This window comes from Synchiropus splendidus, chromosome 10, assembly GCF_027744825.2.
Source record: "Synchiropus splendidus isolate RoL2022-P1 chromosome 10, RoL_Sspl_1.0, whole genome shotgun sequence".
Classification (NCBI taxonomy): Eukaryota; Metazoa; Chordata; class Actinopteri; order Syngnathiformes; family Callionymidae; genus Synchiropus; species Synchiropus splendidus.
In genome coordinates, this window is record NC_071343.1 from 5,730,650 (window position 1) to 5,745,420 (window position 14,771).

The window sequence follows — 14,771 nt, forward strand, 5'->3', positions numbered from 1 at the left end:
GGGAAGGCAATGACCTTTCAGGATGAATATAAATGAGATTCCGTGCTGGTTAACGTTGTACTGAGCGGCTTGCATGCAATATAATGGCCTGTTCTACATATGAAATATGAAATTGTGTGTCCCCATTTTCTGCCCTTTGCATCTCCTTCTCCAATCTTGTGTGATGGACAGTAAACCTAAAAATTATATATATATATATATATATATATATATATATATATATATATATATATATATATATATATATATATATATATATAGAATCTTTCGGTTCATATATTCGCTTTTTATTTATTAATTGTCTTCACGACATGAATTCCTCTCCGCTGATTTATAGCGACTCGTAAAAAGCCATCACACGTTTTACGCAAATCCATAAATTCACTTTACGCGCGCTTGTGCCACCGAACAATCGTTATTTTTATTAGATTGGGGTTTCACGACGCTATTTTTAGGGGGCAAACAGAGCAACCAGTTGCTTTGCAGCTTGAAGTTCGCGCACCTTGTCTCCGTAGTCTCCGCTTCCTGAGTCCAAAGATCCGCACTTTGGAGAAGATGTCCACCAGGTTCCCATTGCAGAGCCCCTTGTTCTTGTTGGGGCTCTTCCTCCGTCGGTTGGTGGAGGGTCGGTCCAAATGCTGCTCCCGGGCTTGTCTCTTCTGTCTGATCAGCCCACTCGCGATCGCAGCAGCCATGTCGTGGAGAAAATGTCACAGCGGGTCCAGTCTGCACGCCGAGCACAGACACGTAACGCGGCCGCCTCTCGGAGCTCGCTGCCCGGGTCACAGTCCCATCGCGCAGGAGGCTCCGGCACGGTGCGATGTAGCGATGTGTCAATGCAAGACGTACTTTGAAGCGCAAATGATAACATCAAAAGTCTGAGTCATCACCGCGGTTTCAGTGATGGAAAAGCGGTGCGTAAATCCGAATCAAGAATTCTTGGATCTGTGCAGGGTTTTCATGTCGGTGACACGTGAAGGATCCCTCGCTGACAAACGCCGAACCTTCTTCGTCTTTCCTCCTGTTGCCAGCTCTCTAACGTCGGTGGTGGGGGGCGTCAGTGGGAAATAACGGCACCTCCTCCGAGGATGACCACCCCACTGAAGACAGCAGCTCCGGCCAAGTTTCTCAGTCCGTGCCGAAGAATCACGCAGCCGTGGTGGAGTCACCGACGAGGAACAACATTTTTTTTTCTTGTTCTTCCAGTCAGAGCATATTGTGTCGACTGTATCCTGAGAAAGCAGCACGCAGTGTGGCGCTGATAACTTCAACTTCACCGCCCAGCGCTCCACAAACTGTTCCACCCAGTGGGTTTTCCCGTGGAGTCTGCGGCGTGGGAGGTGCGTAAAGGCAATAAAGAAAACACATTTATTTTCCCACGCTGATGAAAAAGAAAGGCTCGTTACACCGTTCTGTCAGGACAGCAGTGTCCACGGGAGACAACACGCACGCCCGAGTGGCGAGGAAGCCCACTCATCTTCCTCCTCCTCCTCTTCCTCACCAAGGCTTTTTTCTCTATCATTGAACCAAAACACTGCCAGCCGGAAATTAAAGTGACGGAGTGTAAAGTAAAGAGGCAGCGGTGAGACACACATGATGGATGACAAGATGAAAAACTGGAAAAGCACTCAGAGAGTGAAGACCTCCATTTAGATCTCAGACACCTTTTTTAAGCATTTGAACACTGATTGATAGCCCACTTTCAATTCAATGAGCCAAGTTGGACAGGAGGTGGCAGTAGTGAGAGACTCCTTTGACCGAGTCCTATTATCAACTATTCCTGAAATGTCAACTGTAATAACTGTAATTTTAGTTTAGTAACTGGAAAACGTGTGTTGATGTGATCTGTCCAGGGTATCCCTCTTCTAAAGTACATCAAAAGAAGTAAGAACATCAGGTTCACTGAACTCCAATTTCCAACGTCAAATTTCACAAAATTTGAACTGTAAATTCCAGAAAAACATCACGGCATATCTCGGACTTCGTAATCCAAACCACACCGAATTGACATCAGGACGTACCAGCCGCAACTTCAGCCGACCAGTAGTGGTGAGGCTTCATGAAGCAATGTCAATATTTTCATAGCTCAGTAGGTGGCGCTCTCAGCTGAGAAAATGAAACTAGACGAAATAGTAGAACAAATCTGATTCATGGTGCAAGGTCCCACTGTGTCCCCATCATAAACCTGTATATCAGTGTTTTAGGAAACTACACAACACTACGCGCTATTATAATTCGACTTATCTGTATATCAAGCTGTGAACTCGATAATCGGGTGAAGTGTATCCATAAATCTATCACAATACTGTGATTAAAAATCCAATCTCATTCTTTCATATGTGTTTGTCCTCACTATGATTAAGCAGAGGTGACCAGGCAGTTTTTTGGGGCTTTTTTTTAACCCATTTGGGAGAAAAACAAATATAATGTGTCTTATTTCGCCAAAAAAATACATTGGAAAAAAATGAAATGGAATATTGACAATTATTTTTGCCATGCTGCGCTTGGTGCAGCAGCAGAAAATGATTTATGCATGAATGAAATGACTCGCTTATGGATCTATTTATTAATATATTTTAGGAGTTATCATGGGGGGTGAAGGGGGAGGGGGGTCACTGAACATGTCTCTACTCCACGTCAGTTACGCTTCATACCAAAATGCATTATATAAGATCCTTATCGGCGCGAATACAGAGCAAAAAGACGTGTTTCAGTGCAGCAAAAAATGATAAATGCTAAATATTATTCTCCATTTACATCAGGGTTCTAGTGAAACGCAACAGTTGTGTAACTGTCTACAGATTTCTCAAATGAAAGGAATTTATCTCAACGGAGGAAGAGAGTGAAATGAATGAGTCTGGACGGCAAATTGAGTTTTTCAGTTCAGCACCACAGACAGCGCCAGGAATCCAGCACCAATAATGGCTCCTTTCAGCCGCAAAATGCCCCCGAAATCCTCAGACATCTGACATAAACTGGGAATTTAAAAGAGAATAAAGAAGGAGGGGATCAACCAGCACCAGATCTGACGTCCTTCTCTCTTCTGGTGCCACTCCACGGGCTCAGACATTAAAACTCAAGAGAGCCATCTGCTGTTGGCCACCGTCACTAAAGCATGGGCTCATCCAGAGACTGTGATGCCACTCTCCCCCCACAGACGGCACCTGTTTGATTTCCTGCTGCACATTGCTCTGACAGATGCTCAGAAAAAAAAACCCTCTTGATTCATCCGTAATGGTCGGTGACATATTGTGTTGAGATGAATGGGATTAAGCAGCAGGATGGCGCGGCGGCTGGTGGACCAGCGACTGGTGGACCAGCAACATTAGAAAGCATTTCACAGATGTTTGATCACTTGATTAGTCTTTCTGCAAAGGTCCGCACCGCCGTCACTGAGCGGGTTTCTTCATCACCATCCCACCCCACCTCCCACCCCACCGGAGTCAAAGCCTGCCACTGCTGAGACACTGCAGTAAGAGCAACAACCAGCAGCTGACACTGTCACACCGCCGCAGCAGCGCAGGGAGCCGCTCTCCAGTCGTCTTCCTCTAGACTCTTTCAAATGATGACGCCGCTGCTGAGCAAAACATCAGGATTTAGATTAAGAAGAATAATCCGGCGGGTTAATCCAATTGAATTAAAACAGATGAAGCGGAACTGTCATGTCAGACCACACAATCAGGTAATTGTTCGAGCAGGAAGCGGTAACATTATGACATCAAGACATATATTACTCTGAGTTGGCTGTTGTTTATTGTAATGTGTGTGTGTTAGTGATGTCACTTTGTTTATTTCGGACTGAAATTGACCCATATATATTTCTTTTCAGCATAATAATTTTGTTTTTCTCCAAGCATATTCAGCAAATAAATATTTTGTGTCACACATTCTATAATCATGTTTATCACTGGAATTTATTTTACCGTACTTTTCCAAAGCAAATGACCTGTCAATTCCGTGAGCAGTAGAAATGCATCCCAACCGTCAAGAATCCAAAAGATTAGAGAGTAATGTGATGAAACACTATGTTGTCATTGGTATAAAGTGATGAATAGAATGTGATTTTTCATAAATGTTGCGTGACGACTTGAAAAATAATTACATTATTTGAATTTGAATCTGATTAAAAACATTGACCATTTTGAATCCTTTAATAAAATACAATTTAAATATTTGTTTGTTCTTTGGTCCAAATATTACAGCTGGTTCTAACAAGGCTCTTTATGTAAATATAAAATAAGTAAAGTCTGCATATTAAAATGAAATTTTAAAACCATATTTTGTACAAAGTTGGCGTCAGCGTAAGGAGCTACAGTTGCTACAGTAGCTAATGTGTCTCGGACATTAAACACAGAAAATATTATATTATGCAAATAAAAACGCCTCCTTTAGGAGCCTGAATATCTTTTTACCCATTAAGCCAATAGACATCCTAAAAGCAAATCTGAACAAATTGACTTTCTCAGAAGTATCAAGACAAACTTAGAGAAGAGTGAAACCTGACCAAAGAAAGTGCATGACGTACCTAGATTTTTTTTCTTCCTGCATGAAAATGCATGGGAGTCCATGTCGGCCCCATTCCAAAACCCTCAGCGTTGGACCCTTCCGCTCCTAAAGGCTCCATTTATACTGCCCTGGACCAGGCCCTAACACAATTACAGTGGACTGACAGCTTTGGCCCCCAGCTCTTTGACTCAACACCAGCAACATTTGATTCTTCTGAAGCCCAGAAGAGGAACGAGGCGAATAAAGACGGACTGCAAATGAAACCGAACCTGGCTGTGAGGTGTTTTTGCTAACTGAACGTGAAGGGAACAAAGTCGCAGAGAGAACTCCAATCTTTTGGAACAACATCAAAGAAATGTTGCTGCAGTGAAGCTGCAGTCTCATTAGCTGTGGACGGTTTAATCGAATCTTCTGGGAGGTAATGTCATTACCAGTCAGATGCCCGCCACAACAAATGCCACTGGCCTGCAAACAAACCTTCAGATGATTGCAGGGAGTTGGCTTCAAAGGTTACACCCCCGCCCTCCACACTCACCCCTTAAATCACCATCCAGGTCACACAGCATCCACTTCCTGGTTGGAGGAAGTGCTAAACTTGGAGCAGCAAACGTGGAGCTTCCCACAGAGACAATAATGAAACACTTGGTGGCTGACTCAAAGTAGCTCCACCATGATGCTGGGACTGAACTGTAATAGAAAACTCAAGGTCAAAGGACGACCCCTAGCATTCCCTTTAAAGGGAGGTCAGTGGAGAACTGATGATGGAAGCAGTTTTGTGCGAAAGCAGCACCTTTGATTTGAGCACTTGCAACGACTAACATACCTGTTCAAAACAAGTCTGACTAAGGTGCATGAAGGCAAAAACCTGTTTTTTAAAAAGCAAACTATTCCTGAAAATTAAATAAAAACTTTTATTTATTTTATTTTTTTATTTAATGATAGATCAGGTAAAGTGCCAGTGGTTTTTTAATTTTCATCCATCCATCCATCCCCATCCGTTGCCAGGTCAAGGGGGCAGCAGCTTCAGAAAGTCGCACCAATATCCACCAGCTCTGACTGGGGGATCTCAGGTCGCTCCAGTGAGGAGATGTAATCTCTCCACCTGGCCCTGGGTCGACCCCTTGGTCTCTTCCCAAATGGCGTGACTGAAACACCTCCAAAGGGAGGCGTCCAGGATGCATCCTCATGAGATGCACACAACCTCAACTGATTCCTCTCAACGTGGAGAATCAGCAGCTCTACTCCGAGTCTCTCCCAAGTGCTCGCATCCAGCAGTTGAAAACAAAAACTTTTTTTTTAAAGTGTATTGCAGCTTTGAGGACACACAGTATAGTGAGTAGGAGGTGCAATTGCAAATCTGATAGGGATGTGTTCATAATTTAGAGCCATCAATTGACCTCTGGATGTTTTCGACTGAGGTAACACACTAACGTGTGTAACATATATCACTTTTAAACCCTGAAATTAGCCGTCTGTAAAATAAATATACCCGCCATATCAGTGAGCCTGTGTGAAATATGAAACTGTTAGTTACTGTGCGTGAAGCTCACTGACAGCTTGATTTATGCACTGGTAGATCTCGTCTGTCTCCAGTTCTGTCGCGACCAAAGCGTTTCTCCTCTGTTCATCGCCTTCCAATTGTTTCGAATTTTCCCATAAACTTTGGAGAACATGCCAAGTCCTGTTGGCGGAGGCAGGACCGTGACAGAAGGGTTAAAATGAGATCTTGTGATATCTGTTTCGGGTGGGCTTGAATCAAAGACAAGATATTTGAGATTAAGTTAAAAGGGATTTACATTTAAAACAAGATATTCTCTCACAGAAAGACTGATTTAAACACTCTCCGCCATCATATTCTGCTTGTGTACCACCGATTTCCAAACCAGCCTATGTGAGAATATCAGCTACCGTGGCACTAAAACCGAGCCCTGAGGAACATCATTTCCACCTCCTGACTGAAGCACTTCACTGGATGTTAGTGATGGGCTGGTGTCATCAGTTTCAGAGCTCAGTAGGTGGCGCTCTCAGCTGAGATATGATGTGAGGTTTCATTGAAATAGCTGTTGAAAACATTTTTTTTATGGCAGAGAGGGCCATCTAGTGGGCTCTGAAAATAAGGGCACTGTTTCATGAAGCCTCACCAGCTCATCAGTACTGGATGTATTCATGCAAGGGTGTGTGTTATACGCCCGGTAAGTTTCGAGGCTAACAATGAGAGGTGCAGCTCATCCTGTATGCTGCTGTCATCCATCTCCCTATTCTCTCTTGCCTCCTGTCTTCTTCTTCTTTTGTCTCCATCACTCTCTCACGCACACACCGACGCGCACGCTCACACACATGCTTTGATCCTATTTTAAGTCTGCAGCAATGAAGGAATGTGCGCTGTCAGCAGCACTGCAGAGCGAGGTTCCTTGGAGAAGCCCTGGGCAGCGTGGGAGAATATCAATTAGTCCGAAGCCCCTCTGGCCGCTCCAGCTCCAGGCTCCGCGTGTGCTGAGGTGAGGGAATTCTGATACAGGTGAGGGCGTCAGGGGGAGGGGGGGAGGGGGTTTATGCAGATGAGGCAGAGGTCGGTTCGGGCGAAACTTCCTTCACCATCTGTCTCGGCAGGTCTCCTGCTATGGCTGATGATGCCTGAAGTGTGAGTCAAACTTCAAAAGCCACAGCTCCTTTTGTGAGCCGCGTTCGCGGCGGCGCCATGTCTGACAGCTGCAGCACACATCCGTCAATTCTCCGCACACAGACCCGTGTACACAAGCCGGCCTTTTCCCATACAGCGGGATGGTACCACAAAAGCATGTCGGAGCAAGACGGGGCGAGCCGCGTAGGGGCAGGGAGAGAGCCGGTCTGCCTGATGGTGAATCATAACACCATAATCCACGACTGGACTGACACGATTATTCAAGTCTTGTTTGTGAAATTGATTTGAAGGATGAGCTGGATCTGAGGTTCACGAGAACAGGAGTCTTTTTTTAAATACACACTGTTTAACAATGGTGAGCTGCTCCTCAAGGACTGTTGAGGGTCCCACTTGTCATGGGGTTCATGTAGCCATGGGCTGGTGAGGCTTCATGAAACAGTATCGTCAGTTTCAGAGCCCACTAGAGGCACTCTCTGCTCTAAAGTTATTTGTTTTGAACAGCTATTTCAGTGAATACTCAGCTCATTTCTAAGCTGAGAGCACCACCTACTGACTTCTGAAAGTAATGACACTGCTTCATGAAGCCTCATCAGCCAGACACTAGGTTCATGTGATTGTTAGGGTTACATCCCTGGATTGTATCAGTGTGGCAGATGAGCCAGACTAAATCTGGGGCCATGGTCTCACAAGCGGTCCTTGAACGCACCATCAGGTGTGGAGAAAACTCTATGAGTTGCAGTACTCACGCTGGTCATTTGTCTCCACATCCAACCCGAAAGCTTCTTACCTTGCGTTACAGAATTTTGACCAATAAAATGGGACTCGCAAGTTGTGAGGTGAGATTTGATCTATGCAGTTACAGTGGAAAACAGGAGGAAAAACAGGGTTTTCTCATGGTGTCCAGGCTAAAAGTAAGGGGTCCCATTCTCTATCTAAAACTAGCTCTGTTTACTTTCCAAACATAAAGCAGTTCATTCAGGATCCTCAGTGTTACTTCATCAGGAACCCTCTTTGTCAGGCACCCAACTGTTCCTCCTGAGGCTTGGATGTCATCCTGCTCTACCCCGGAGGGAAGACGGTGAAGGCAGTTAGAAGCCTGCAGAGGGACATGCCTGTTCAAAAACCCCTGTGAGGACACTTAAAAAAGAACCTTTGATATTCAATTTTCTTCAGCTTCCTCCACCTGAACCGGTCTTGTTCTCTACCTTACAACTCACATCCACTCCCTCATTCACAAACCTCTCTATTTGAGGTGCCCCTCTGATATACTCCTTTCTGATCCTGTCAACTCGCTCCCAAAAACAACCTCAGAGTTTCCTCCTCAAGCACCGGTCCTTGTGTCAGACTGACTGACTGCAACACTTTTCCCACTCCTCAGGTCATTCCTCCTCTCTATCCAGACTCTGAACTCAACTTCTGTCATTTCATTTTGACTTCTTCCTTCACACTCTCCCTCTCCTTACTCACTAATCTCATCCAACAGAACACTGCTGTCTCTTTACAGCACCCCCTTGCCTTGCCACCTGCCTCTCTTCTGTGCATCTTAAGCAAGAAACTCTTCACCAGCAGATGCCTCAATTTGGAGTCGAACCCGTGACCTTGTTGCCATGCTGTTGCACACCCTAACCCAACACATATCCAAGGAAGCATAAGAACGGCACTGATCAACATAAAGGCGCACTGATGATAAAAGTTTCTCACATGACCTCGGCCATTACAGGAAATTGAACCATCACCATGAAATCAATTGAGCATGAAATATCCCCGTTGTTAAGTGTGTGTCAGATCTGTCATTCCTTCCTGTTGCCGTCCCTCCGATCCATAAAGGTGCACGCCATGCACCATAGATCTCCGCCCCAGACGGCCGGCCGGCGACCTCGGAGACACTTTTGATTGACCAATTACGTTTCCCCCCGGGAGACGACGGAGGACAAATGATGTCAGAAGTAATGACACTAATCTTCAGCCGCTCCACTGGCTGACCCGCAGACCCCGGAAAGGACACGGGCGGGAGACGTGTCGGCACACTGTCAGTTAATGGAGGTGTTATGAGGGAGATGATTTTTAAGTGACGGGTTTATACTTGTGAATGACAACGGTCGTTACGTGATCCGACGGGGATCAAAGTGCCATATTTCCACAACCTTTGCGTCGCCATACTCAATCATGCTTCACCACTTGGAAGATAGAGATAAGATGGAGATATTATGGGCTTTTATATTGATATTACTGGGCAGTAAAGAGGCTAGGATAGATAGATAGACAGACAGACAGACAGACAGACAGACAGACAGACAGACAGACAGACAGACAGACAGACAGACAGACAGACAGACAGACAGACAGACAGACAGACAGACAGATAGATAGATAGATAGATAGATAGATAGATAGATAGATAGATAGATAGATAGATAGATAGATAGATAGATAGATAGATAGACAGACAGACAGACAGACAGACAGACAGACAGACAGACAGACAGACATGAGTTGCAGCACTCACGCTGGTCAATTGTCTCCACATCCAACCCGAAAGCTTCTTAACTTGCATTACAGACAGACAGATAGATAGATGGATAGATAGATAGACAAATGAGAGCTGCTGTTTGTATGGGTTTAGTGCAGAGCAAGCATGAAAAAAAAATAATATATATATATATATATATATATATATATATATATATATATATATATATATAAGAAGACTCTCCACAACTTCCACTTTCCATCTTACTTCTAATTCATTTCCAAGCCTTGACACAACATTCACTGACCATTACAACATTAAAATACACTGGTGAGCTTTAAAAAAGTATTGAACTTAGAAGCAATCACACTCATCTCAAACCTTCACAGGCCATGGGAATTGACTCGGCGGTCTGTACCCGGCCCCCGGGCCTTGCGTTTGGCACTTCTTCAGCTGAGGTTTGCTAGTGAGCCGCTATTACAGTGAAATAAAACGCTGTTAAATCCGACAATGAACTGCTCTGGTGACGTTTTCATTCACACTCATGCGCCCATTGTTGCTGAGAAATTATTTTCCATTCAGAGCTACACGTGTCCTCACAGTAATACAAATGGGCTCTGACATTTTTATCAGGCTCCTGTGTCTGTGCTTGTGTGAGCAGGACTGGCTGCTCTGACTTCTGTGTTCCACACATTTTCCTTTATCGCACAGTTGGTATAAAAGCAGGTCTGTCTTTGACCCCAACACCCTTCATTCAAGCAACACCGTCCGTTAAACAAGGAAAGAAAGCTGCAGCATCTTTCCTTGCTCCCCGCAGCCTGCTTTACAAGTTGGCTGCCACTAGAGGGCAGCGCAGAGCTCAGCTGCGCTCTCACTCTCAGAGATGCTGAGTTTCCTCCCTGCTCACAAGGTGCACTGTCATCAAACAGGAAAGCAACTTAATAAAGAGGAGATGTTTCTTTTAATTCAATGATTCATATTTAATTTCTCAAATCAGTCTTCTGATTTATCATCAGGTGGACTACAACAGTTTTCCTTGATAGAGTCATGACCACCACACGTCAGCACCCTCTCACAAAGGCAGCACTGAAGTAGCCACATGTATCGATGGCACTTCAAAAGAATGCATGACACGGTGCGACTTCTATGGAGTGGATTGACAACCAGAGTGTGAATAAATTGAGTGAGTTTTATTTGCCATTTCCATAGGTTATGTAACGCAGCCGCAGAGGGGTCCATGACATATAGATCCCAGCCTGAGGACACAGCCTTCCCAATAGCACTCAAAGTTTATCGCAAATAAGTCCATTTCTGAGCCAAACCAGAATTAAATCTATCACCTTGCAACATGGACTTTCATCACTAAGTTTGATTTAAAATAAATAAATGAATAAATTCATTAACTGATGACTTTATAAAGATGAAAATTAAGATTTGATTTTGGGGTATTGTTGGGCATTTCTCTCTTATTTTACTTTATTTATCTTTATTTTTTTGTTTGAGTTAAACCGACTTTTTTTTCTCTTTTATTGCTCATGATTTCATTGATATTGTAAGTGACTAAATAAATATCAGAGAACTGAATTCAGTCACTTGTTGCAACTTTGTGATATTTTAAGTTAATATTAATATTAGAAATCATTTATATATAATTAAGTTTATATCACTTTGATTTACTATGTATCTACTTCTGATCAGTTAAGATATCAGTTTAAGATGAACTTAAACTTAAACCTAAACTTAACTTAAATGAAGTCACACACATTAATACTGAGGTTCATGGATGAGATGAAGGAAGCCATGAAGAGAGAAGACAGGAAGTGCAGGACCAGGGCGATGTTTTAGATGGCAAAAAGACCAGGCAGAAGAAAAACACAGGTTCATAAAACGGGCCAGAAATATTTGGAAGGAATCGTGTTCAATCGTACGTCAGTGTGTAAAACTCAACGCACAATGATCCGACACTGTCATTTAACATGATACACCAGTGAAAGCTCCAACTGCTGAGGGAAGTGTCAGGTTTGCCAGTCAAGGGAAGCAAAAGTGAAAGCGGGCTCAGGATTTGGCAGGACAGACGGTTCAGTGAGGACGGAGCTCGCTCTCCTCCTCCAACACGCCCACAGAGGAGATGGATGGAGCTGAGACATGATTTTATCAGTTCAGGTTTGAGGAGGCAGAATGGTGTGTAATGACGCACCCCTGACCTCTGCTCTGCCCTCTAGCTCCAAGTGACGCTCCATCATTAGCTATATCTGGAGCGTCACTTCCTTTGAGGTCAATTACTAGGCAAACAATCCGCCATGTTTTCATCCAAGCTCATGGTTTATCAATACATCAAAACATATGGGGGTCCTCTGTTTATTTTACCACTTGATGGCTGTAGAATTGCAAGAAAAAAGTCTCCTATGACTGAGCATTTCTGGGTTTTTTTCCCACAGTAAACTGCACTATCATTGCCATGAGTTGGTCAGTGTAATAACAGTTTAATAGTTTCACAAGATAACAATCAGACTTTCACTCCTTCACTTTTAGAATTCAGTTTTTGAGTCCAGGTGTTATCAGCTGGTGTGGTAGGACTTGAAACAGCTCCTGAATAAAAGCTGATGTTGTTTATGAATGGTTTTGACTGAGTCAGGTGAAACGTAACCACACTGCGCAAAATCCCTTTCAGACTGCTCAAGTTCTAGTAGCACTCCAAATTTTGGTTCCCAGCGAAATAAATGCAGAGTATGGACAGAAGGCTCGGTCCGTATTCGGATCCATACGTAACACTGAGCATCACCTTATCAACCTAAACATGTCGCAAACATGAATATACCTTAATGGTGAGAGTCGGGAGTCGCCCTGGACAGCTCCCCAGTCCACCACAGGTTACACAGAGACAGACTATCATTCACATTTTTTTGACGGACAGAAGAAGTTTTTAAGAAACACAGTGATGTGTTTCAGTTTCCATGTGCTTTCATTTTGTTATTTCCTGTTTTCCAGTGTGTTGTTTCCGTTTCCTTCATTCTGTGCTACTTCATAGCAGCGCAGCTGGAACCCATCTGCTGATCGAGCTCTGCTGATTTCTACACCTTGGTTCCAGTCTGCATTGCCAGATGGTTGCTGTGCGTCCACTGGTAAAGATCCTCTCAAAACTAATTATATCCCGTTTCTTTATATCTTTCAATTTTGAGTGCCTTTCCTCCGCTTCCTTGGTTTCTTCCTGGTTTATTTTCTGCAATTTCCTAGCAGTGTTTATGCTTCGTTTAACAGTTTTGTACTCAGGTTTTGTTTCCGCTTTTTCCTCTTTGCGTGTGTGTTTGAGTATTCCACCACAGAGCGTTTTCTGTTGTTCGGGCCTCGAGAGTTTGTGCGAGTGCGTTTTGATTGTCCCCGTTATTTAGGTTTGATTGTAATTTGCCTCTTTTCTGTTTCAGGTTTTTCCGCGTTTGGTGGCGACGTCTTCAGTTCCTCATTTCCTGTCTGTGCCCTGTTATTTTTTTGTGTATTGAGCATTTAACATTGTTCATTTTAACCTTGTTGCTTCGAGTCTTCCGTGAGTCAGCTACAGTCTTAACACTTGGGTCTGTTCTCCTGAGCCACCATGACACACAGGATCCGAATGGACTCTGTGTTGTGAGATTTAAGCTGTGATTGACAGCAGAAATGTCCCATAAAGATGAGGAAGTATCACCGCAAGTGTCAGGGACGACTCAAGAATGAAGACTGATCAGCACTTCTCATGCAAAATGTTCTTTCTTACAGGCGCAACAAAGCTCTAAAAGTAGACTGAAATAAAGGTGAGCTGTAGCCATTAACAAGGAGACTCTTGAACGCTAACAAAGGGAAGAACCTCACAAACAAGATGGCGCTCTTTCAATCAGTCCTCTGACGTTTGGTCAATTCCTGCTCGGGAAATGTGCCGCTTCCTATCGACAAGCTTGAATGAGACATGTTCAGTCTTCTGTAGCCGGACTGCATCAGCCTTGCTGGTTCACAGCCATGTTGTGTAGAAAAGCTTCGTCTGAAAGCAGCAGCTTTGGCTTGAGCTGTTTCAAACACATAAAACATGTTCATTCATCATCAGCCATTTTTGTTTTATTATTTTTAAATGGCAGTTAGGAATACAGTTCCAGCTGTGAGCTGGCACCTGCTGACTCACAACATCTGCCAAAGTGTGATGCCAGCTGCTGGAGTCGATGCAGATGAAAATTAGCCGCTCGGCTACCTCTTAAAGTTGTGTTTTAATTAAGCGCTGCCCGTGTTTTGGACGGAGAAATCAATCCACAAAGTGTTTTAGCAGTGTGTAGAGCGGCCATATTTGTTTTGGGTCTTTTAAAGAATGCCTCCTTCAGAGTTTATGCGGACAAAATCACACAAAAAAAAATGCAAACCTGGCACGCCGGGGTGACAGGGAGCTGGATCAAAGCCTTCCAACATTAGAGGAGGGTAACCCCACATGAAAAGGGTTCCCCCAACTTCCTCATCACACGCTCATTTAATCATTTTCCCAACCTCGGGGTTTCACCATTTCCCCCCGTTTGGCTCCGCCATGTTTCATGAGGGCATGACAAGGAAACAGCAAACAGATAGAGAGCAAGCATGCCGTTGCCTGGCAACAAAACATGAGCCCTCTGAAGTAAACTCCAAAGGGTCACTGGCTTTTCAAAAGCCCACAAGTCACCTCCTCTCCACAATAATCTGTCCTAAAAGCCTGTTGGCGCGGTATAATTTCGTAAGTGAAAACAAAAAAAAAAAACAGGCGACAGAGGAATCAAAGGAGAGCGCACCGGACCCGATCGCACGGAGAGTAAGACAGAGAGTGCAGCAGCAGCAAATGCGGGTCGTTTTAATTTATGGTAGCGTCTACTCATAAAACATGAATCTTGTCCATGAAGTACTGAATCATTTGCAGCGCTCACTCACCGCCCGGCCACACACATCATTCACACAAGCTCAATTTGTTTTCCACCTCAACCTGTTCAACAGTGTTTGTTTTTGACCAGTTCAAACTTGAATGGAGCTCACACACACACACACTTCTCTGGGTGCAGTATTCTCAATAAAACTGTTTTATTATAAGCCCTCTCCGGGCCGGTTGTGGGTTGAGTCAATGGCAGCGTTCAGCCATTCAGCAGGAAAAGACACTCGATAACCGACATTAGCATG

General features: G+C 44.1%; 1 protein-coding gene across 2 annotated transcripts in view; it reads right to left on the minus strand.

Moving 5' to 3' along the window:
- Positions 1-14,771, minus strand: part of fgf14 (fibroblast growth factor 14) — a 106,587-nt gene that overhangs the window by 44,009 nt on the left and 47,807 nt on the right. Inside the window, exon 1 of one of the 2 annotated variants that reach the window (XM_053877102.1) lies at positions 503-1,393. The exons of the other annotated variant lie outside the window; for it this stretch is intronic. Coding sequence (XP_053733077.1) covers positions 503-695 — 193 coding nt within the window. The 5' untranslated portion in view covers positions 696-1,393. Of the gene's footprint in view, positions 1-502; positions 1,394-14,771 lie in introns of those variants that run through there. 2 annotated transcript variants of the gene reach the window in all.